Below are 26,636 nucleotides of genomic sequence, written 5' to 3'. Positions count from 1 at the left end.
TGTTGTTAGATCGAAAGCACACAACATCGATCTAACAACATCGAACCCCATAAAAGCAAAAGCGCACTATATCGAAAGTGCACTTTCGCAAAAGCCAGTTTTCATAACCGGCAAAAAACAAAATAATAACCTTGAAACAGTATTTTGCAGGGGGGCAAGCCCACCTGCACACCCCCTCTAATTTAATATTCTAACTTTGAGATCGCACTACAATGGGGAAAGGGAATATTCCCTCATCCCCACTGTACCATGAACTCCACAACAAGTTTGTTTGCTGTACATCAACAGTATATGTTGATGTAAAACTAACAAAACATGCAAACAGCATGTTTTCTCTCTTTTAAGTCTCCTTTAACGAATCCAGAAACCGGTGGTAAGGAGGAAAATACCCTCCTCTAACAGTGGCCCAGGACCGACACATCCTCCCCCTTTCCCGATAATCGACATTCAGAGAAGGGGCAGGAGTCGATCCATGAGCAGGGGGAGACAGAAACGGAAAGCCTCTGGAGGGGAACAGAAAGGCCCCACTCTGAAGAAAATGTAGGAGTGGTTAACACCACCATAGTTTGGAATATCTCACATAGACCCTTAGAAAAGGGCCTATCATTTACACCTACTGCTGATAGTGATGTGACAGATACTATTATAGATACAAAACTTTTTGTTTGCAATGTTCAACTGAAATTACTCTTTAAAAATGAAACTAGTGATGTACATGTCCCTCGGTTCTCAAAACCTAGTTTATTCATCCCGAACTACCATCCCTTACTAGATGCATTCAGTAAAATGGTTGAGGAGGATGTCTACAATTTACGTAGTAATCCTAATAGCAGAAATAAGAGAAGTAATTTATCATATAGACATAGGTTAGCTCTACGAAGACTTAAGAATGACAGGAATATTATTATTAGGCCAGCCGACTAGGATGGACCTGTAGTTGTGATGGACATGATTGAGTATAATCACCTTATGAATGAAATGCTTGGTGAAAATAGGTTTTATATGAACATCCATTTAGAAGAGGTCCAAACCCATGTGACAAGGATATATGACACCTTGGAGGACTTAACCAAAAGTGATATAATTAACTTAGACCTTTTTAGGTTCTTCAAGGTTGCAAATCCCTTGATAGCTACTATTCAAGGCTTACCGAAGGTACATAAAGACCCAATCCATCCACCAATGAGACCCATTGTGGCAGGTGGGGGTTGGGTCACCGAGCTGATTTCAGTATACATTGAAAAAGCATTAAGGCCAATAGTGGACATGAATCCTGTTATTCTTAAGGATACGAAACAGTTTTTGTTGGACTTATATGTGAAAATGGATTTAGTAAATGATGATTTTCCTTATTGTTTAGTGACGTTAGATGTAAAGTCACTTTTCACAGTTAATCCTAACCAAGAAGGTTTAGATTGTATTTTTTGGTATCTTACACAATATACAGAACTTGAACCTACTAGACTGGACTTATTATGTCTCTTATTAGAAATTGTGTTGGAAAACAACATCTTCCTTTTTAATGACAGCTTGTATATACAAAAAGATGGCGTAGCTATGGGCACGTCTTGTGCCAATAGCTACGCCAATCTAGTTATGGCTATTTGGGAAAAAGAGAGTTTGTTTGCTCTACCTAGGTTTAAAAAATTTGTGATTTTCTACAAACGTTTTGTAGATGATCTTTTTCTTCTATCGACAGGGAGTAAGAGTGAATTGGATATTTTCTTTGAAATCAACTCTCTTACAGATTATCTGAAATTTACTATGGTTGAATCTGTTTACAGGATTACTTTTTTAGATGTGTGTATAGAGAGGTTGAGTACTGGTAAATTGAATACTGGCGTTTACAGGACATCTTGTTACAGAAACACATTGTTACATAGAGGGAGTATGCACCCGAAATATGTTTTTAACAACATCATTAAAGGACAAGCAATTAGAGCCTCTAGGTTTAACCCCACACAAGATGGATATGAAAATGAATTGATCAATTTAAAAAGCAGATTGTTAGCCAGGTCATATAGGACTCATGAAATATCTAATGGATTTCAAGGTATTGAACATTATAGGAATGATATAGCTTGCCCATATTTTTCTGACATTGGCGGTAGTACATATTGTAGTAGACTAAATGCAATACAACCGACAAGTCATACTAATTCTGCTCAGAAATTTTCTTTATTTTTTACACATGACTTTGATAATGTTAAAGAGATTATTTATAAACATTGGAGGGTTTTAACTGTTGACTCACAAATCAAAGAGGTTGTGGGTGAGAACCCTCAATTTTTATTCAAGAATAAAAAGAATCTACATTGAATCCTGTGTTATCCAAAAACAACAGAAGCTCATAGCAATGGTTCCTATAATAAAGGTACATCTCCCTGCAACAATTGTAATTTTTGCACTCATATTTGTAACCATAGTATGTTTGTTCATCCAGTCACCTCATATTGTCATGTTTTTGATGTGGTTGCCAACTGTAATGCTGAACATGTTGTTTACCTTGCCCTATGTACCTGCTGCCCTGCCTACTATGTTGGTAAAACTGACAGAAGTCTTAGGGGCAGGTTAAGGGAACACTTATATCAGATACGTATTAGGTCTAGTACCAATGCTTGGTCTAAACATATCCTTGAAACCGATCCCTTGCATACATGTAAGTTTATCGTCCTTCAGGTGAACACCCCCCAGTATGAGGGGAGGTGATATTAGAAATTACACTGAAAGAATAGAAATAAAATGGATTATTAAACTTAAGGCATATGTTAGTCCAGGTCTGAATGATAAGATTTCTTTAAAACCTGTATTAAAAAACAGGAAACTAATTGTGAGATGAAATTGAAATATGTGTTTTTATATACATAAAAAAAAATTATATAAATGTCTATTCATTTTTAGTTTTAAAAATGTTTTGATACTTTTTAGCAGTGATGAACTAATGTCCTATTTAGACATATGTTTATATGTTTTTATTAGCTTTAACTCTGTCTTTAAGTATAGGTAATGATGTCACTGATTATTTGCATAATTAATTAACAATTATATATATAAAAAGGAGGAGTGATGGTTTGAATTTTGTTAATGGTCTGAGGAAGCCTCTTGGCGAAAGTGCTTACCTGTCTGGTGCATCTAATAAATGCTTATTGGATTTTTTTATGGAACGTGCTGTTTATGGACTTATTTCAACTGCTATTCAAACCTCGTCATTTTGATGTTTAAGACTTTACTCTGCACGGATTTGCTCCTTGGCTATATTGCTTATTTTATTCATATCTTTGTATGTGACTGGCTAGGGAGCATTTATTTCTTGGTGGTTTGCTCTGTTGTTATTTATTTTACAAGTTATTATAAATGCTTTTGGATAGGGACTATCCTAGTAATTTTGTTGATTAAATCTGATGTTGTAGCCCACAGACATACTAGATTTTATCCTGTTTTAGGGCAGGGTATTTCTTGTGTAGATCCTCTCGTAATACTCTGTTTAACAGAGGCCTTGTGCATAAATATCACCTTTTGATTAGGGTGATTCAAAAAATAATTTCCAAATATTTTATGTGTTTCTAACACAAATGTTTCAAAAGTAGTCAGTGATACATCATTATTTATTCATAAAAGAGGCAGAAATTTAAAGGGCATTTTGGAAAATGAAAATATTAAGGAGTCGACCTCAGTCACAGGAATGAGAAAGTGTGGACGGTGCAATCAATGGTCCCTTTATTTTGGAATGGGACTTGTGGGCATGACAGTCCAAGGTAGCCCTAGTAGATGGTTGAAATTGTAAAACCAAGAGCATAGTTTATATTGCTGTTTGCAATCACTGTGAAGCTTTTTATATAGGGAAAACATAAAAATGTTTAGGAAAGTGTATTTTATGAATATAATAATGACATTGATGAAAGAAATCAATATAATGCCCTTTAAAAACATAAATTACTATGTACAGGTTGTAATATGTTTTTATTTGCAGTATTGGATAAGATTACTGAGAGCCTGAGGGGTGGACCGTGGGAAACAGTTATTGAATTCAGGGAATTGATCTAACAACTACAAATTAGAACATCAGATCCACCTAGATTAAATGAGAACATTTCTGTTGTAAGTGACCTTAAGCTTCGTGTTATGCATTTACGGTCACATATTTAGTATCACAGGGCTACTTTGAAATTTTTTACATATTTCTTAATTAATATACATCTTTTATAAAAAAAAAATGTACGGTATCTATTTTTACTGTTTATTAAATCTGCACATTTTTGATGGTTTTAAAAATGCACAATTTATTAAAACAATAACTTGCTGTCTTAATAGGTGATAATTGGGGGAACTGTGTTGTTAATGATTTTATTGATTAATGAGATGTCTATGGTTTTAAAAGAAGTGAACAATACTGTGTTTGCTTCCGAAAAAAGTCCATCTACATATATATGGATGAAAGCACGTAACCTTTTCAATAAACATTTTCCGTTTTTGTACCTGCACTTTCTGTGTTTTGTTTAGAGGCAATTTTGTTGTTGTTAGTTTTATTTTGCCTCTGCACCACTATTATTGTTGTTTTTAATGTAGTAAAAATCTATCCATCTATGAACAGACTGCTGAATTCAGTATAGACACTCATGTGGCCTGTGAGTGTGTGTGTGCATGCACATATTTTCTCTTGTGATGGACTGAGTGCATCTGGTGTGTGTGTGTGTGTGTGTGTGCCAAGATAGACTGGGTGCATCTAATCTATGAGTGAGTGTGAGAGTCTTGTGATGTCTGAATGTACTTTGGTGTGAATGAGTGTGTGTGTGTGTGTGTGTGTGTGTGTGTGTGTGTGTGTGTGTGTGTGTGTGTGTGTGTGTGTGTTTGTGTGTGTGTATGTGTCTTGTGATAGACTGGCATCTTGTCTGGGATTAGTTCTCTTCCTTATGCTCCTTGAGTGCTGGATTATGCTCTGGCTCCCCCATGATGCTGACTAGGATAAAGTGGGTGTCTGAGAATTAATAAATATCTTGACATCATGTTCAGCCTATCCACCTGTTATCTGTGTTGTATACACTGAAAAATAATGTGTACAGTAATACGATGAACAACATATTTGTAATGATAAAAAGATGACCTTTTAGTTCCCATGATGAAGAGCAGACATAGTGCATTACCTATGTGCTGACTGATTTCTTATTATATGCATACATTGTGTATCCTTTTGACCCGTTTTGTACACTGTATGGCTAATTATGCACTAGACATGATTATCTGTATTCATTTCATCATTATGTATTATCCTTCTTCTGTAATAGTCTGTTTTCATGTTCAGTAATCTTACAGTTATTGTATTATCTTATATGAACTTGTATAGTTTCATTTTCTGAGCCTACCTAAGCCTTAAGGAAAAATTGGCTCTGTAATGTTGAAGAACTCCATCAGTGAAATACAAGTGAATTATATATCACCAAAATAAAAGGTATCAGATCAATGAAAATGACTTGTGATGAAAAAAAGAAGTGAACAAATAATATCTACTTGATTAACTGATTGTGACTGCTTCATTGGCTTAAAAAAGACTGATAAAAGAAAAGTTCAGAGGTAAGGAATGAGCCGATAGACCTTTAATGGGCAAGAGCATTTTGTGTTTTAATAACACAGAAGAGAATGTGCTTTTCTTTTTTTATTCTAACACATAACAGCTGTTTTCCCTGGGTCGTTAGATGACTGAAAACCTTAAAATCTAATTATGTAGGAGCATCAGTTAGGTAAGTAAGAAAATATTTATGGTGACAGAAGGCTATTGCTGTCTTCACTAATGAGCTTACTCATGAAATTTAGTGAGGCACAGCAAAACTAAACAAATATGTTTCACACAGAAATTCCCAAAAGTCGGGTTTTCGAGTAACCATTTCCAGAATTTCTTTCTAATACATTCATTCATTCATTTTCAATACCTTGGGTATCCTATTAAGGGTTATTGAAAGATCCTGTCGCAGCAAACAGAGAGTAAGGCAGTGTAACAGTTCTGGACAGATTCCAGTCTATGACTGGATGTGTACACACCCACCCATGCATGTGTGCACATACACACACATATTCACATACCCTTACATGCACACACTTATGAGCAATTTTAAGGGATCTCCAGCTTACGTAGGAGCATGAATGTAAAATGTGAGGAAACTGTAGGCCCTAGCAAAGTCTTACACATATAGGAAGAGCATGCATATTCTGTACAAAAGGCATTTCAGTTGGAAAGTGAGAAAGCAACACTATTGTTCCACTGAGCTGCTATTTTAATAATTCCTCCCCCATAAAAAGAAAGAAAGAAGAAAGTAGACTGTTGTCTACTGAAACTGGTGTTTCTGTCATCAAGTGACAATGTCTTGTCTATAATTTCTTAGACTGCCAAGTACAGAATGTATTCTCTAGTCAAGTGCAAAGGACTATGACATTTTTAATATGTCTGCAAGTAAATCTGTTGGGCATACCTCTTAACTTCCTAGCTCAGTAATTCTGAGCAAAGTCCAAAAATGGGAGCAAAGGCCTAAAATCAAGAACACATTTTAAATATTATGCTAATAAATATAGAAAGTTGCTAGAATAACAGGTTTTGTAGTGACTTCATTTGCCAGAAATCCATGTATTTTATGGATATAAGGCAAAAATCTGGACATTCTGGACAGTTAAGAGTGATGCTGTTGGCATAAATAGGGGTATGTGTCTAAGGTCTTTTTTTCATACACAATTAAATTTACATGAAACAACATTATCAATGACTAATACTATCATTTGTAAAGTCTGTACATACGCAGTGACCACAGTAATTGTTTGGATGCTTGAAAAACTTGTTAATTATGCTCATTATTTTGCAGAAATGGAAAGCCTGTGATGCCCAAAGTTCATTCAGATGGTGAGTAATTTTCATTTTTGACTCAGGTTAAACTTTTGACATATGATGGAATTATTTGTGCAGCTATTAATGTAGTTTGCATTCAGTGGTTATCTAGATGTTACATGTAGCATTTGGGTTTACTGTCATTGTGAAGGTTGCCAGCCTAGCCAGATAGGATTTTGTAGATAATTCTGTCATTTTTAAATATTAATGTAAGCCACATGCGTGTTCTCTTAAATGTAAGAAAATTATGGTAAATGTTGAACTTCAAAAATGTAACCACATTGTACTTTGCTGGAGGAAAGCTGACAAGTCAAGAATTGTATAATTGTTTGATCTCAAAACTCGGAGCCGAGATGTCTGAATACAGGACTTCTTCCTATTGTTTTGAGACCAGAGTTAATGGCTAGAATTTACATGTATAATGTCTTTTATTGCTTTGGCTTCCTGACCAGCTGCAAGATCAAAAGGGCTGTTACACTCTGAATTTCTGTTAGCCTGGGAAACAGAGAATAATGATGTCATCTGAAATGAGTCAGTGGTACTGTGTTATCAATTTAAGGACAGAGAGAGAGAGAGAGAATCAGGGCATTTTGCATTTGTTTTCAGAACTGACAACATCACCAAAACTGCCTTGCTCTATACGTAAGTTTATTTTAGAACTGTGTTTGCTCTTGGATATAGATAGGAAATAGGACGTCTAGCTGTTTTCTGTATTGATGTCAGAACTTTTCTACTGTATTATTTTAAGCATTTCTCTGTGATCTCTGAACTCTTGACTAGCACTATGTAGTAAGACGTATTGTCTTGTGTTCTTATTATTTATTATTAAATATTTTTAAACTTTTCAACTGTGGCTGTTTTATATAGAGATAATTTTAGCTCTAGAGTACATTGCATGTGTATAGTGATACTGTCCACGCCACTCCAAATAAGGCTTGCTGTTCGTCACACTTACCAGTTGGATAATAATATTGCATAGTAATAATCGGACACCCATTGATAAGGGCCTTATTAGTAGCAGATATTAGTGGTTGGTGGCAAGTGATACTACCGTATGGTCAGAAGGGGCATAGCTGGAGAACCTGTGCCAGCTTTCCCCGGGAATGTCTGTGTGTTTGTATATAACTCATATCTCAAAGTGTGTGTGTGTCAGCTACTTGGGCAGGGACATGAAGTACTGGTTCGACAGAGAGGGTGATGGAGGTTTTAGCTTGACCACTAGGCTGAAATCTGGACCATATAGCTGTGGAGTCTTATTGGGGATGTGGAGAGAAACGGAGAAACCAGCCTCAGACTGACTGTGATCTCTGTGTGCTCTTAAGGGAAATTGTACTTTACTGTGTGTGTACTTGTTATCCTTCCCAATGTGGAAACCCCTCACTGGCGTTAGTGGTGAGGATTGAGACTCCTTGATTGCTGGGCTAGTGCACGGGCGTCACAGTCATTAATAGTCCTGACATATTTTTTCACCAAACCACGTCTACCTTGATCTCGGACAAGTGAGCACTGACTCCTACCAAAGTCGATTCATTCCCATTTGCTTGCTTGTGTAATCTCCATGTATCCCATTTGTGGTAAGATGTCCCTCAAGTGGAGAGAAACTTCAGTGCATATAAGAGGTAGATGATGAGAGCTTAGTTATCAGGTCTACTTCACATGAATGAAATGTCATTTGACTGACTTTCATTTGACCGAGACCAAAATACTTAATTTTCAAAATACTGAAAACTTACTTGACTGAAACTCATAATATTGAAACCATACAATGCTAAATTTCAAAATACTAACTTGTAAACCATAGACATGCACACTTACAACACCAAAGACTAACTCTTTCCAGAACTGAAAAACTACTTACGTACCCTCTTAACAGAAACTGGATGATATAAAACCAAACTAGGTGGGGGGGTTGTACCTCCCACACACCCCCTGAATATATATATATATATATATATATATTAACTCCAGGATCGCACTACAGTGGGGAAAAGTGCATATAACTTTTACTTAACTTAGAGTAGTCTACCCGCTGCAACTACTGCTGGGAAAGCACAAAACATCCGCCATATTATTTGAGATACTTCCCATAAAAATGTAAGCAGACCTACCCACAATTAGAAACACTACAACACTACTTTTTACATGATTGTCGGTATTTCGACAATCAGCACTATAAGTTACAGTAATTCATTTTATCACAAGCAAGTGACAGGAGAAGGGAAACCCACAACATGTCTATGGTTTACACTTCAGTATAATGAGATTCAGTCAAATGAGTTTTCAGTATTTTGAAAATTCGGTATTATGGTCTCGGTCAAATTAAATTTCAGTCATATAGGTTCATAAGTTCATAGGTAGATACTAGGCTATCTGCCCTAGGGCATTTATAAGCCTAGCCAGAGTGTATTTGGCTTCCGCCTCCCTATTAGATTAGCCTACTGTGCCTCTGTAAAGTAGGTCACAGAAGGTACCCTTTTAAGATTAGTTTACTGTGCCTCTGTCTAGCAGGGACACAGAAGAGATCCCAGGGGTGAATTTGCGATTTCCCATCCACGCGTCCAGATTTCGCTTGAAGAGTGTCAGTGAGGGGCTATGTCTAACATGAATTGGGATTCTATTCCAGAGCGAGGGGAGCCTCTGGGAAATGAATGTGTCACTCCAGCATGTCCTATTTATTTTTGTGCTGAGGTTTAGGTCCCTGGAGTGTGTAGCTCTAAGGGACTTGGATTTTTTGAGGTGGAGCATGTCAATTAATTCTGGGTTTGACATGGCTTTGTACGTCAGGCATAGATCGCCTCTGAGTAGGCGGTAATCAACTGAGTAGAGCTGGAGTTTCTTTAGTCGAGCTGCATAGGACATCTGTTTGTAGCCCATGATCCTCTTGGTGAGGTACTTTTGAGTTCTCTCCAGTTGCTGCAGGTGCAGAGTAAGGTACATCCCAAAATGGGCATTGTATTCAATTATGGGCCTGATGAGTGACGAGTAGAGGGGCACAATGACCTCTCTTGATCTAGATGCGAACCCTTTCGTGATAAGGTGGGCTATATAGAAGGTCTTTCTAACCACTTTGGCAACGTGATTATCAAAGGAGAGATTACTATCTACGTTGGTCCCCAAATCTCTAATTACTTCTTCCGTATTTAATGGATTACCACCTATGTGGTAATTTGTGGGCACCTTGTTTTTCCCAAAGGGGATGTCTATGCACTTTTTAGCATTTAGCTTGAGGCCGTGGCTCTGGCACCAAGCATCCGTCTCTGTGAGACCCTTTTGGAGGATGCTTGTGTCAGCTGGAGATTCGATTATGGCCCCCAGTTTGCAGTCATCTGCGAACTTCGTCAGCCATAACCCCCCCGTGTTAGCCTGAACCTCAGAGAAGTATATACCGAACAAGAGAGGTCCCAGAACTGAGCCCTGTGGGGCGCCACTTGTAACTGGTTTGGATTCGGACATGGCACCTGCGATTCTGACCATGTGGGTTCTATCTCTGAGCCAGTTTGCAACCCATTTTGTGATATAGGGGTTGATATTTAAGCTGGTAAGCTTATTTATGATGCCCGAGTGGGGTATTGTGTCGAAGGCTTTTACGAGGTCCTGGTAGGCTGTGTGGACTACCTTGCCTCATCTATGGCTTTGATAACTGTTTCAAAGAACTCAACTAGGTTTAAGAGGCAAGATCTGCCCTTAACAAAGCCGAATTGGGTAGAGTCCAGTGTCTGGAGGCTCCCAGTGTCTTTGTTTATGAGTTTCATGATAATACGCTCCATAGCTTTACAGACCAGACTAGTCAGGCTTATGGGGCGATAGTTTTTGGGGTCCGTTGTGGCACCACCTTTGTGGAGTGGGACCACTGTAGCTGTACGCCATTCTTTGGGTACATATCCTGTAGTAAGGCTAAGTTTGAACAGTGACTTAATGTGAGGGCTCAGTTCTTCTTGGAGCTCGTGTAAGACACAGCCTGGGACACCATCCGGTCCCATAGATGCTGTGTTTTTTGCTTTGGAGAGGGCAGCTTTCACCTGTGCATCTGTGATGTCATGGAGGTTACATTCAGTTGGGATAGGCATTTGCTCCTTTGGGGGGGAAGGGGGGAGAAATTTGCGCTGACTCTGTCTGCCAGGATGTTGGCTATGTCTGTAGGTTCGGTATATTTTGTACCGTTATGCAACAATTCAGAGCATATCTGGGAGTTTCCGCCCATGTTCCTGACATAACTAAAGAAGGCCTTGTGATTATCTTTAGTGTCTAGGGCAATTTTTCTTTCGAAACTGGCCTTTGATGATTTTATGAGGGATCGAAGTTTCTTACTAATACTGATCAGAGATGCCTTCCCTTTTTGGGATTTTGCTCTGTCATGTAGTAGCTTTCTCCTTCTGTTGTATAGTTTATTTATGGCCGGGGTCCACCAGACCGGTCTCCTGTTTTTGGAGGAGTGAGTCTTGGTTTTATTTGGGATAGCATGATCCATGCATTCCTGCAGGTGCTCATAGAATGCATTCGTAAAGGATTCTGCGGATTGGGCTGTATTATCCTCTGGCCCAGGGGCTTTGAAGGATTCCACGTCAGTCTTGAGAAGTGCAAAGTTGGCTTTTGAGAAATTCTTTACATTGATTTCCTTGGCTGGGGGTGGGGACGGGATATGGATGTCCAGGGAAATTTGTTTATGGTCTGATCTTACCAATTACCTCTGGTGTGGAACATAGAGTTCCCATGTTGGTGATGACCAGGTCCAATATGTTGTTCCCTCTTGTGGGAGTGGTGACCAGTTGTTCCATTGCGTTAGAGTTTATAAATTCAAGGAACCGTTGGGCAAGGGTGTTTGGGCTTGAGTAGTTTTCCCAGTCAATGTTTGGGTAGTTAAAGTCACTCAATAACATAGTGTTTGGGGAGACCTTCATATTCTCCAGTGTTCTCAGGAATGCCAAGTGGGCTTCCTGTAATAGGGAGGGTGTGCTGTAGCAGGCTACAAACTGAAAGGCAGTTTTGCCCGCTGTTAGTTGCACATGGATGGTTTCCGATGCTTCGTGCAGTGCCACTAACCTGGAGGTGTAGGTATCTTTGATGAATATAGATACTCCCCCCTCCTTTTGTGCTTCGGTCCAAGTTTTGGGGCCGAAACGCATGGTATGAGTTATAACCTGGTAGTGCTGGGGTGCTCTCAGGAGCCTTGAACCAGGTTTTTGTTACTGCACAGACATCAATTTTCTCCATACTGAGGAGAGCTTCGAGTGCGTGCATCTTGAGGTTTAGACTTCTGGCATTGAGTAGCATTACCTTTAGTTTTTTTTATCCTTGGGTTGTCTATGGAGGTGGGTTTGTCCTGTCAGCCTTGCCTAAAAAAGGCACTATGGGGATGGCAAGAGCCTTGGCCAGTATACGAAAGCCTAAGGGTGACAGGTGCAAGCCGTCTCTAGCGAAGTAACGTGGCTTGTCGAGCATGTCATCCCAGGCTGACAGACACTGGATCCCCTTTGAATGACACCAATACTTTAGCCAATTGTTGAAACTGATCATTTTGTCTTTATACTGTGGCATCATTCTTGGTGAGGGCAAGATGCTACTCAAGGTCAGGGTCATACCAGCCTGGGGTACATGGTCAGAGAGCTCTTCTATGTCTCTTTTCATGTAGTCCAGGGAGGTACGTCTCAGGTCATTCACACCAGCATGGACAATGACGGAGTCATACTTGTACTTGCTTTAGAGTGACCTGAGTGCTTGCATTATGTGGCGGATCCTGGCACCCAACTGGCAGCTTACAGTGACCTTCTCCTTTTTTAGTCTGGTGAGTGGGACGTCAGTGTGCCGGACAATGGAGTCCCCTATAACAAGTGTATTTGGTGTGTTGTTTGGCCTTAAGGGCCATGACTCTGAGGCACACTGATTTTGTGAGCTGTGTGATTCGTGGGTATTGTTGAGGGGTGGCTGTTGCTTGGATATCTGCTTAGGAGGTCTTTGCTGTCTAGGCAGATTTTTATTTAGAGCCTCCGAGTATGTTTTTGTGTGTTTATGTGTTGGGTATGCAGATTCAATAGGTCTGTGTGAGACTGGATTTGTGGTGTGGGTGGTTACCTTTTCCTCCTGAGTGACTGTGCCAGTCTTGGGTTGAGAGAGCTCTGCCTCCAGTTTGGCTGTGTAACTGCATCTCTCACATGTATTAGAGTTTGTTGGAAGGAGGAGAGGGTTGTCTGTGTACATAAGGCAATTGTAACATTGCCTCAAAATTCCCAGATTCACCAGCTGGACTGGAGAGTAACCTTGAAACTGACCCTTGGACATACCAGATTAGTATAGGGAACTGTTTTTTTACTGATGAGATTAGGGAAGTGAACTGATTTTTCACTTGATCAGGAAGGGCCAATCGGGAGCCTAATACTTATGAGAAGTCAAGGAGGGTGTAGTGCTTTAGTTAGTTAGTGTTTCCTTATAAGAGCTGAGCAAGTGCAGGGCTTTAGAAAGAGAATAGAGTGATTACTTTGAGAGTTTGAACAGTTCTAAGGGAAAGAATAGTTTAAACCTGTTTAGGTGGCGCTGCCCGATGCTGCTCAGTGCACAAAACCGCGCAAAACGTCCCTCAGTTTTTGCCATATTAGCAGTGAGAATGTTTTGAGTTACACTCTGATATCACTGACTTAATGGAGGAGTCCACGAAGTTTAAAATTCACATCATGCTGGCATTGTGATTCCACATGACCCCACATGCTACACTTCCTGAGATGTGTATGCCCACCAAATCTGTGCTAGCTACACAGTGACTATGGTTAGTATTTATTTTCCAACAGAAGATACCGTTGCAGTCTTGGAATCTTACTAACTCCCATGTGAAAGGTGAGCAGGTCTTCAGTCTTTCAGTTTTTCCACCATTTAGCTGGCTTTGCAGCACTGGATTTCCCAACTGAACCCAAGTCATTGGCACTGCAGATTAGATCTTGGTCTAAGCCAGGTGAAAATGTTTGCATTCGTGCACTTTTTCTGGTGTACTTTTCTTTGGTGGAATTCTGTTGTCACATATTACATTTTGACTGATCTTACATAGCAGGGAGCAGCTACTTGTATGATGGAAATAAAATATTTTCTAAGAAAATGTCAGGTTTGCTGCTTTTCTCTTTTAAACATTTTAATGAAGATAAAATACCTGATTCACATTTGAATTTAATGGGCATTGATGACAGCTGTCATATTTTCTTCTGAGTGTTCTGATATTATTCAAGACTGCCTTATTAATCTAATTTAAAGTACAGATCTTTATAAAAGATGTATATACATTTTATTAAAGTACAACAAATAGAATGAAAACAGTAAGCAGTGTGCCACTTAAAACGTCTTCAGACCTTAATACATATACTGAACCTTGTGGTCCTATGGCAACAACATTTTATTTATTTATTTATCTGTTTGTTTATTTTCATATGGTGTATTTTTTGATTGTTGTTCTGGGGCAAAACCTTCTGTGGAGAATCCAGGTAGTTTATCTCATACTGTTAATTTAACAGGGTGGAAATTGCCTTATTGCTTTATAATTCTTCATGTACTTAATGGAGGGTTTCAGAAGGTGTGGTTATTACACTCACACATTCCGATGCTGTTTCTCAAGGAAATTTTTGAAAATAATTATTTTTAAATACAATTTCATGGTTCTACAAGAGAGTGCAAGGAAGCATGAAGATGCATGTGAATGCCATTTTGTGCTAAAGCAGTCTTTAAGTGAAGTTCATGCTTCCTTCTGCTTGGACTAGCATAGCTTGGTAGAAGAGCAGTGACAGACCCGCTAATGAGCAGCTGTGTGATGAAGAGAGTTTTGCTATCAGTGGGAGTTGTTATGACATTTAGCAGGACCTTTCTGTTTGTGCCCCTCATATTTAAAGGTTTTCTTTATAAATGATTTGACCCCTTTGATTCCAAGAGATTATCACTACCAATGCTAGTTGGCTAACGCTGCTCTGCCAGATAATGTGATGGCAATAATCTCTGATTAAGAATGTAGGTAGAGCTACAGTGAGGAACACCTCATTCACAGCTAATTATCATGTCCCTGAATTGTGAACACTATACTGTCAGGCCTGACTGCACTAGTGTTCCCCCTACCAAAACATACATCGCATTTGCACAGGTACCTACCAATATACGTACACCCCCATGCATATGTAGGCACACACTCCTAGTCACCCCCCCCAACACACAAAAACATACATTCATGCAGCTGCAAACAAGCACTTACACACATTTTTGAGAACCACTCATTCACATACTCATGTGCACCCACACACACATATCCACAGAGATTCCATGTACTAATTTCCCCCAGTGTTGAGCGTGGCCAGCATAACACATGCTCACACACACTCATGTCCCTCTACACATGCACCAAACAAGACAACCATTCCTATCAACTTTATTTGCTCAAGAATTCTGGAGATAGCCAACATAATGTGGGAGCAAAGGGCCAAGATTGGGGACAATTTTTAAATACTTTAATTCACTTAAAAAGTTAATAGAATAACAGTTTTTGTATCACTATGGGAATTTGTCAATAAATATCACATTGTGTTTGACATTATTGACGGACTGTAATCAAAAGTTTTAAGAGGCACATGGCAAAACCTTGAGGCAAAATGAGGGCCACTGTGCAAAATTCTGGAGAGTTGAGAGTTGTGACACACACACACACACACACACACACACACACACACACACACACACACACACACACACACACACACGTTTCTGCCATATCTACTTTCCTTCACATCACGAGCCACGAACCCATTGATAGACACGAATGGGTGTGTGCCACCTTTTCACAGTATACACTTGTTTATCTTCAAAAAAAAAAAAAAAAACTCAGTAGCAATGTTATTTTGGTGCTGGCATCATTTCTAGGGGAGAGCACATGGCTAATTAGTGTTAGCTGTGCTACAGAACTGTCCCAGTTGAATGTAGCTTCACCAGTGAGACCTCTGTTCATGCTTTGGTCAGTGCCAGAGTATAGTCATAGTGAGAGAGCAGTCTCTGAGTCGCTCTGGCTTACTGCTGTAGGAACCATTAGGAGTAAAGGTTTCTGCAATACAGTAAATCTTTGTGAATCCCAGAGGATGCATAGTACTTGTCTTTTGATAAATCCATTACTCTTTTGAGTAATGAGATGAGATTGTCACATGTTTGATTCCATATTCTGCAATTAGTTTGGACTTTTTCAAATATTATTTCATGTATTCTTCCAGGTAGAGACATGTAGAACTGCAATGTCTGAAGTTGATTGGGATGGTTACAAATACAGTAATTTCAACAACTGGGTATTAAGTGTATCTCTCTGTAGTTAAAAGAAATTGACTGTTTATTCCTCCAAGAATTAGAAGCAATTCATTTCCATGGTTTTAATATTTTATTTGGATCTAAAGGTTCTTTTGCATAGACAACTTGACATTTTATACACACTGCACAATTTGCACGTTTTTCCATGCTATCATTAATCTAAACACATTAACAGGCAAGACAACATACCTTGTCATTGCCTTGACAACCTTCATGAAGTTGCCTCAAAGTAACTTTAGTCATTGTATCAGGAATAACCACATACCTTCCTGTAAGCGTATCTCTTGTTTTGGTAGATTCCTTGCAAGTAAGAACATAAATCATTTGGCAAACTCTTTTACATTCTCCTGCCATCCTTGGTTGATTAGTTCCTAGAGTAGCTGAAGTTTAGCATTATTTGAAGTTTCTCTATGAAGTTTGTCTTGCCTGTCCTTCGAGAAATTGATAATTGCCACAGTACATAGCCCTGAGTCTTTGACCTCTGTGTCAAGTCCGTGCACTTATCCATCTTAGTGTAACTCTGGTTTTCTGGATTATGCAGTTCAGTGAGCATATCTGTTAAGGAGGACAATCTAAGATCCAGGTGTCTGTAGCTCTCTTTCATTTTGAGAAGCAAGTATGGTAGTCTGCCAGGTGTGGCATGCACTGATTTTTGCACAAATTGCAATGTGTCTCATGGTCCATCATCATATTAAGCTGCTTGCAATAAACATAAATCTCCAGATTCCATATACACTGCAAGCATTTAATATTTACTATTACTGGATTTAAAATGACAGTCAGTGTTTTAAGTCCTAAAGCAACCTGACTCGTACTTTCACCAAGGCTATACCTAAACCTTTCACTAATGTGCCTGCTTTAAAAATCAGTATATGTTTTGGGTCATAATAGTGTAGGCAGGCATCCACAGAATGTCTGGTGGCTAATGTCCAACACCTTAGGTAATCCTGTGTACTTTCTCTGCAAATGTTGGTATGTTTGGCAGTAAATATTTGGAGGGGAAATACATATAATAAATATTAGGGTATTCCCATGCCATGAATTTGTGGTAGCCACTATTGCTGTGAAGATTTAGCATTTTCTGTATATCTCTGACTTATCTGGTTCAGGATAAACACCATGGTTTATGTATAGAATTCTAAAGAACAAAATGCCTGTTTACTTTGTTTTACATTTGCCATTAAAAAAATAGTTCTGATTTGACAGAGCTGCTGTTAAAATTGATAAGTGTCCGCTGAAATCTTTATTTCTTAATGTACACAATTGCATCATCAGCTATGCTGACTATACCCAATGATTTGACTTGTCTTAGCCTGAAAACATTTTTGGGATATACTCAGCTCACGTGGAAAGCATTTGAAGTAGTTCTACCTGAATGGAATCTGAATGAATGAATGTAAGTTGTCATTTCTCTCAGTGTATTGCCATTTCTCTCAGTGTATTGCCAGACTCCAGGATTACCTTGTTGAATACTTTTCCATTAACAATTTTTGAGTTAAACTGTTCAGCATTTGGAATGCTGTGTGGGCTACTCTTCTGACTGGCAATTCATTTTTGAGGATCAGGGAATATACATAGGGAACCATCGTTTTTAGCATTAAATGCAAGGCTGGAATACCAGTCCATACGAATTATACTTTCAACAGAATGCCCACTTACACAATTCAGTTCAGTTCAGAATGCAGCATGTCCTTGACATGTATGCTTCATTTTCATAGTAGACCAGTGAATTGTACATTCAGCTTCAACGTATACATAGCTGTTTTCCTGAAACTATCAATCTTGTCTAAACGATTTGGATTTACCTCCTGATCTGAAGTAGTTAACTTCATTTGATCAGCAACCTGTGGGTATCGGATCCGATTCGGATCCGAGCCGGCAGCTTTCCTAGCAAAGATCCGAGCTCCAAGCTCCTCCCCTACCCATAATGCCCTGCTACCTCCCTCTAACCCTCAAATCTCGTTTGCCGCAGCTTCTCGAAGCATCTGAGAATGAGCTCCTAGCATTGGGTTTTGTGAGTTGTGTAGATTATTTAACTTTTTTCCACTTAAATTCACTTTTTCTGAGTGTGTGTAACACCCCTTCTCTCCTATCTATCTGGGTAGTTTATCTTTAGTTTATCTTTAATTCTTTAGTTAGTGTAAATTTAAATCCCCTCCCCCCTTCTGTCTGTGTGTGAAGGTGTGTGCGTGTGGGCCTAATCTTGTTAGTATGTCCGAGGCCCCAAAAGCTATTTTTTCAAAAATGCTCCAAGTGTGGCCATAAACTGTCCCCAGCGGATGGCCACACTCGGTGCGTTATTTGCCTGGGTGTACACCATCTTTCTTCAGGCTGCACTGTCTGTGCAGCCTTCAACCCCAGGGCTTTGAAGGATAGGTGGACTAAGCTAGTCCTCACGGGCCTTTTGCCCCCGGACTCACCTTCGTCCTCCTCCCCCTCTGTGGCACCAGCCGTGGCTCCGGCTGCCCCACCGACCGTTCCCGCTCTCCTGGCCAGGATTCAAACTCCCACTTCGGCTCAGGAGGAAAGGGAAGTGAGGAAAAAAGACAGGAAGGATAAAGAGCGGGAGAGAGACAGGCATCGTAGCCACAAGAGGTGGGCCGATTCAGCTCCCACGGCCCCGCCATCTAAGCAGCTAGCCTCCCCTCTTAAGGTCTCCGGGTCTTCCCCCTCCAGGCTTTGATCTCCACGTTTCTCCTCGGAGCCGGAGGAGGAGACCCGGTCACCTTCGAGGTCGTCCAGACGGCCTTCCCGGCCTGCGTCGGCAGTCTTATCCAGGTCCACTAGAAGTTTATCTGACGCGGATATGGATCAGATGATGTGTTGATTTTTTCAGGCCCAGCTGCAGATGGGACTGCTCTTGCCTCCCCCCCCTCCGAGGGGGCACTTGACCCCCTTTTTTGCCCCCATTGCTCCTTCTCCGACCCGCTACCGGGTTTCGGAGCTGTCGGATCTGAGTAGTTTCAGAGCCGGGGTGGTGTCGGCGCCGACATTGTTTCCTACTTCGGCTCCGACTGTACCTTCGAGTTTGTTGGATCCCTTTTCAGATCCGAGCTCTCGGGGCCATGAGATGAGCGTTGGATCCGGAGGGGTTAGTGTGCATTCGGCTCCGTTGAGGTCGGATCACACTGCCCTTTCGGATCCGATCGAGTCATCTCCGGCGCCGATCCACATGCCGGATCCGAGGGGACTGCTTTCGGATCCTAGGGAGAGTAGCTCACCCTCGGCATTCAATGTCGTGGAGAGGGTTCTTTTGAGGGATTCGAGGTCCCAGGCTCTTGCTACGGATCCACCCGCCATTCCCTCTCAGATGGGCCTATCTTCCATCATCCAGCCACAGGGACAGCCTGCGCCTACATCCCAGATGCTTCCCATGGAGGAACAGGACATTGTTGGTGAGCCCTCCTCGGACAGCCCCCCTGAGGAGGTCCCTCACAAATGTAAGTGCAAGAGGAGGCACTTGGACTCATCCGAGTCCCTCACAGAAGACACGGACTTGGAGGAAGGGGAAGGTTCCCCCAGGTCACCCTCCACAGACATCTCCTTCGGAGACATTATGGAAATGCTTCGTATTAGAGGGGGGTGGTCAGCCCAAAAGCCTTCCTCGGACGAGTCTGTCTTTCTGGAGGTGTTCGACGCAGGCCCATCTACCTCTTGGGTGTCCCCTCCCGCCGATCCCCTGGTGGGCCTCATAACTACCAGGGCATGGAAGGAGCCGAACACTGTGGAGCCAATACCCAAGAGACCGGACAGGATTCTCAGGCCCCCCCCACAGACAGGACAGTTTGGAGCAAAGGTGCCCCTGTAGATGCCATGGTGTTGGCGGCTGCCACCAAGAAGGAATTAGCACAGGAAAGTTCCTCGGTACATCCTCCAGACGAGGAGTCTCGGGCGATGGACCGCCTCGTAAAGCGGATGTTCGCTTCAGCAACCTTCTCTGTAAGGACACTGAACTATATGCCACATGTGATTCGATTACAGCGAGACCTAATCAAAGAGTACGCTGGGTCACCCCCAGAGTCCATGTCGGCCGAGGACAAATGGACCTTCTCGGCACGAATGCCCACTCTTAAGTCTATTACGAATACCTCTATGCGGCTTCTTTCCCATGCCACGGAAGGAGTGGCTAGAGCCAGCGGAACAGGCATTGTCTTACGACGACAAGCCTGGTTCCATCTCTCTGACTTTGCGGAACCCTTCAAGGCGTCCTTCGTGAATGCCCCCTTTGACGGTTCTACACTTTTCGGCAAGACCGTCCGCGATATGCTACTCCAGAGCGAGAAGGATGGATAAGCATTGTCTGCCATCGGGATCCGCTTCTTGGCTCCTCAGAGGTCCTTCTCCAGGAACCAAAGAGGACAGAAGAAGATGTGGTTCCAGAAATCCCAACAATCCCATTTTGCTCTGGATCGCTCATCCTTCAGAGGCAGAGGAGGACAGGGTGGATGCCGGCCCAGAGGCAGAGGGGGGGCCGAAGAATTTTGGGCCGAGGGAACCCTTTTCTGATCGACACGCACAACATCCCTGAGGGGTTGTCCAACTGCTCCTCTCTGGAGGCAGTCAGGGGGCGCTTCTCGGAGCATCTAACACATTGGGAGTCCATTACAACAGATCACTGGGTGCTCCGGATCATATCCAGAGGTTACTCAATCCCATTCCTAAATACTCCCCCCCGGTCGGGGCACCTCCACGATGTACCACCCAATCAGAGGGAGGTAGCAGCCCTAGAAGTAAAAAACTTCTAGAAAAAAGAGCCATCCAGCACGTCCCCCCCGGTCAATCCGGATCAGGCTTTTACTCCAGGCTCTTTTTGGTGCCAGAAAGACAGGGGACTTACGGCCAATTCTCGACCTGTCCACATTGAACCTGTCAGTTGCCAAAGAGAAGTTCCAGATGGTCACCATTCAATCCATTCTCCCACTATTACAGGAGAACGACTGGATGTGCTCCATAGACCTCAAGGATGCTTACTACCATGTTCTAATGGACACGCGATCCAGGAGGTTCCTCCGCTTTCGGCTGGGAGCCAGCCACTATCAGTTCAGGGTCCTACCCTTCGGTCTCACCACAGCCCCCAGGGTGTTCACCAAGGTCATGGCAGTTGTAGCGGCCCACCTGAGGCTTCAGGGAATCCAGGTCTTTCCTGACCTGGACGACTGGCTTCTAGCCGCCCGCACCAGGCATCTACTATGTTCAGCGAGAGACTACTTCCTACATCTCGCCCGCCATCAAGGGATCACAATCAACCACAAGAAATCCTCCCTTCAGCCTACTCAAATTTTCGATTTCATAGGAGCCAGGATAGACACAATTCAATCCAAAGTCTTTCTGACGTCGGACAGACTGTGCAATCTAAACCTACATGTTTTGGCTCTTCTTCAGTCCTTGGCCCCTCCAGCGGAGTTAGTCCTGAGGCTCTGGGGTCCATGGCAGCGGCCATCAACTTATCTCCACTCGCGCGTCTGAATATGAGGATTCTCCAATGAGTGGTCCATTCTGCTTTATCCCTTGTCTGCTCCTGTTCCTTTCAGCAGAGTTTGCAGGGAATCTCTACTTTAGTGGCTCCATTCTAAGCATCTCTGGGAAGGGCGCCCTTTCTCCATGTCCCCACCCCAAGTCACAGTGACCACGGACGCGTCTCGCCTCGGGTGGGGGGTGGGGCATTGCTTGGGCAGCACCATCCAAGGCATGTGGACTCATACAGAGACATTTTGCATATCAATGTCCTGGAGATGAGGGCGGTGCTTCTAGTGTTGCAAGCTCTCCATGCCCTTCTTCCTCTGTGGACTATTGCAATTCAAACAGACAACATGTCAGTGGTCTGGTACATCAACAAGCAAGGGGGAACCAGATCTTACCTACTTTGTCAAGAGGCCATGAGAGTGTGGGAATGGGCGATATCCACCAACCGCTTTCTCATAGCAGTGCACATACCGGGCCGGTCAAACATCCTTGCAGACAAGCTGAGTCGGACTATCCTCTCGGCCTACGAGTGGTCTCTGAACCCCTTAGTAGCGAAACAGATCTTCCTCAGATGGGGTCAACCTTGCTGCGATCTGTTCGTGTCGCCTTCGAACCGAAGTGCAGCAAGTTTTTCGCTCTAATTCCCCCACCAGGGGAAAACCCCAGAGACGCTTTAGTTCATGCTTGGCCATCCGGTCTTCTTTATGCTTATCCTCCTCTTCCGTTGATGACAAAATTCTTGCAGAAAGCTCGTCGGTTGGGGAGCAGAGTTATCATCATAGCCCCATTCTGGCCTCGTCAAACATGGTTCTGTTGTCTACGGTCTCATCTTGTGCATCCTCCCTGGATCTTAGATCCCCTTCCGGATCTGATTTCTCATCCCCTGGGATTGAGGACCCCCAACCTGGACAACCTCAAGCTCTCGGCTTGGTTGATCCAGTTCCCTTGATGGTTAGGGCTCCCGTTATCTCATCCTCGGTTAAAGCCATTCTGGTGGCCGCTCATAAACCCTCTACCAGAAAAATCTACAAGAGTAAATGGAAACGTTTTTCTATCTGGGCGGAGCATAGGAATTTGGACCCCTTTACGGCTTCTATTCCAGCAGTCCTCAATTTTTTATCTCAAATTTTCCATCAGGGAGCTAGCTTTTCAACTGTTAAAGTTCAACTGGCAGCAATTTCCCACTTTCACAATGGAAACAAATTTGGCCCCCCTGGCATCATCTAAGATCTACAAGACCTTTCTGAAAGGTACCTTCCTTTTGAGACCCCCTGTTAAGGAAGCAGACCCTCCATGGGATTTAACCCTAGTTCTCCAGGCTCTAACTGGTCCTCCTTTTGAGCCCGCAGCTTCGGTTGACTTGAAGTTTGTATCTTGGAAAACTGCCTTCCTGATTGCCATTACTTCAGCCAGAAGAATATCGGAGCTTCACACTCTTTGCAGTAAGCCCCCATACATAATTTTTCATAAAGACAGAGTTTCCCTCAGGACTAACCCCTCTTTTCTACCTAAAGTGGCTTCCGAAGACAATATCAACCAATCTATCAACCTGCCTGTCTTCTTCCCTAATTATCTCAACAAAGGAGAGTATAGACTCCATTGCTTGGATGTACATAGACAGTTACGATTTTACCTACACAGAACAGCTGTTTTTCGAAAATGAGCACAGCTCTTTGTTTTATTTGCTAAGTCCTGTCTGGGTAAACCAGTGACTAAGGTAACCTTAGCTAGGTGGATTTCACAATGCATTCTTCTTGCATACAGAAGCTCTGGTCGACCTGAGCCCATGCGTGTTCGGGCACACGCTACCCGTTCTGTGGCTACTTCTGCGGCCTTCTGGTCGAAGGTCCCTCTGGATGACATTTGTTCAGCTGCTACTTGGGCTTACTCTCACACTTTCATTACACATTATAAATTGGATCTGATTTCCAAAGGAAGGACGTCCTTTGGCTCTGCAGTGCTCTGGAATATCCTCCAATAAGGGCCTCCCAAATTGTGGTAGCTGGGGACTCTGTCCCACAGGTTGCTGATCAAATGAAGTTAACTACTTCAGATAAAGAAGTTATGTACTCACCATAATGTTCCATCTGAGTAGGTAACTTCATTTGTCTGCAACCAACCCTCCCTCCATCCCCCGGACCTTTAGCTCGCTCTTGAAGGATCATGATATGTCACTTTCCAGATGACATCAGGTTGGAAAGTTCAGGTTGTTTTTCCCTGTGTTATAGTAGTGTTCTACGATACTATGGCAAACTCGATCTGAGGGTTAGAGGGAGGTAGCAGGGCATTATGGGTAGGGGGAGGAGCTTGGAGCTCGGATCTTTGCTAAGAAAGCTGCCGGCTCAGATCCGAATCGGATCCGATACCCACAGGTTGCAGACAAATGAAGTTACCTACTCAGATGGAACGTTATGGTGAGTACATAACTTCTTTTTAGGTCAGATATATATTTTGTTGCTGCATCAGTAGTGATTGTGATGAAATACAACATTTTTGTAGGTGATCAATTGTGGGATATGCAACATATATAACATAAAACTTAGCATCTATCCATCTGAAATTCTTGTAATAGCATCAAAAAGTTCATAGGTTCATAGGTGTGTACTAGGCTAATGGCCCTGGAGCCTTTACAAGCCTAGCCCCCAAAGATTGCCCAGGCACCGTGTCACCCGATGTTAGTTCACAGTGCCCCTATCCAATAGGGCAACTGGAATGATCCCTGGAGTGAACTTTCTGTTACCCATCCACTTGTAAAGATCTCTCTCTTGAAGAGGGCCAGCGAGGTGCTCTGCTTGACATGAATAGGAAGCTTATTCCAGAGTATGGGCAGTCTTTGGGAGATGAACCTGTCCCTCCAGCATGTTCTGTTAATTGTGGTAATGAGGTGGCATTAAAACAAACAATTCAGTATCACTGCATGATTACAGTTTTGTTGTTGACACTGGCAATAGATTCCTTAAGTGTGTACTGAAAATCATTATATTTGAATAAATGTGCATAGCAGAGATGTATTTTCAGAGGCTACAGAGTACATCCTCAGTCAAAGTGTGTAACAGTCTCCTTTTAAATGAGGTGGTTTAACACCCAAGGCATTGTAGGATTTATCTTGGCTTGATTTCAGATCAAAACCTATATGTGCACTGTGCACAAACTGTAAGGGAGTCGAAGGGTTTTTGAATAATCACTATCACTGATATGTTTGTCTGCCCACATCATCAGTATATGACTTGCCCCTTTTCCTGTGACATGGACTTTGGGGGTCAGCATGCGTTTTGGCCTTATTGTCCAGTGGTTGAATTATACTTGAATTATACTTTTGTTAGTTTGGCTTAGACATTGCCTTTTTAACATGTTTACTTTTCAAAATTTTGCTCACTGTCCTTACCACATGCAGTGCATGCATTGATATATACAAACCAGTGATGTGGTTTATGGTCTTTGTTGAATCTCTGGCTTTTTCCTCCCCTTGTCACAACATGTATATTCTCCACATGAGACACGGCAAGTTGTTGTAACTGCTCACTGTCAACTTGTATAGCTTTGCGTTTTCATCCTTCATTAAGCACATCTGTAGTTGAATGTCCTTTCAATTTGCTGTAAAGGTCATTCTTAATGCATTTTGATTATGGCTAGCAATAATCAACTCTATTAGATATTCACTAAGCTTTTCATGATGAAGCTGACTTTTCAGTTTTAAAGTATATTTGTAGTCATAAAATCCATCTGCCCTTTCACCTAAAAATAGTGTTGCATAAAGTACAGTGATGAGATAATCTTTACTGACCTTCAGGAAACTGCAGGCATGTGTGCCCCTCATTTATGAAGCCACTTGTATTCAGCAGTCTGTCTGTCTATAGCACATTTGCAGATTTTCCTGGCTTGTTTATCTGCATCTGTAATAATTTCTTCCAGTTAGAGTCATGTGTTTAAACAACAGGTATCAACAACGTGATCAGAATATGACCCAGTTCACCTGTGTTATGCTGTTCTACAAGATGCCAGTGTTACAAATACACAGTTAGCTGGCAAAGCATTTTTATTTTGTATTGGTGCACTTAATGCAAACAGAAATGCTTGTATAGTGTTTTAAATGAATCTGTGCTACCACAATAAAGTAAAAGTTGAGGAATGAAGTGCATGTTCAATTCTCTTCGTCTTACTTTCATTTATTCTTAGTCATTGCGCAACCCAATAACAGGAAGTCAAGTAATGCATGACATTGCAGTCATTTTTTTTTTTTTACCATATTCATCCTCTCACAACAGATACCAATAATTTGAACATGAACCCCCATACCCTCTTAGTGAGGATACAGGATAGCAAACCTTCACAAAAAGATGTGCAACATTCTTATATAAGTATTTTCTGCCTTATTAGAATGTAGAACTAAGTCTGAATATAGTTGTGCTTGTCATTCGAATGCCTTGCACAAATACAAAAGTTATAGCATGCAAACTATAACAAAAAGAATACAAATTATTCTGCTTCACTACGAACATCTAGTCATAGATTTATTTATCCAAGTCATTCAGAAAAAAAAATCCTCATAGATGAGCTAGTTTAACATGGTTGACAATGTAATATGACTTGAGCAATAGTGATTCTTAAATGGTGATCACACTGAAACTCAAAAGTAGAGTAAAACACAAGCAGATGTTTTACCTTCATAACTTTCAAAATCCTTTTGATCCTATTGCACAGACTCTATAAAATGAGTTGTATATTATCTTCATTCAACATCTAAAATTTCTGTTAAACTTCAACTTTGATGGGTAAGCACTTTTGTCTCTCTAAGCAATTTAACATGGGACTTCTTCGGACAATGTTCAATATTGAAATAACAGCTATATGTGACTTCTAGCAGTCACATGACCTACACTTAAAATTAACATAAAAATAAACTGTTTTCCTTCAAGTGACATTTAAAATTCATCCTAACATTAAACATGGGGGGAAGCATCTAGTAGATTTGCCAATACAATTAATTTTATTTGCC

General features: G+C 41.5%; 1 protein-coding gene across 1 annotated transcript in view; it reads left to right on the top strand.

Moving 5' to 3' along the window:
• Positions 1 to 26,636, top strand: part of LOC122789363 (tyrosine-protein phosphatase non-receptor type 13-like) — a 2,815,362-nt gene that overhangs the window by 1,832,031 nt on the left and 956,695 nt on the right. The window contains exon 31 of the mRNA XM_044056752.1: positions 6,846 to 6,883. Coding sequence (XP_043912687.1) covers positions 6,846 to 6,883 — 38 coding nt within the window. The remainder of the gene's footprint in view (positions 1 to 6,845; positions 6,884 to 26,636) is intronic.

This window comes from Protopterus annectens, chromosome 14.part0, assembly GCF_019279795.1.
Source record: "Protopterus annectens isolate FY-2018-M chromosome 14.part0, PAN1.0, whole genome shotgun sequence".
Classification (NCBI taxonomy): domain Eukaryota; kingdom Metazoa; phylum Chordata; order Ceratodontiformes; family Protopteridae; genus Protopterus; species Protopterus annectens.
This window is presented reverse-complemented; position numbering and strand designations above follow the sequence as displayed.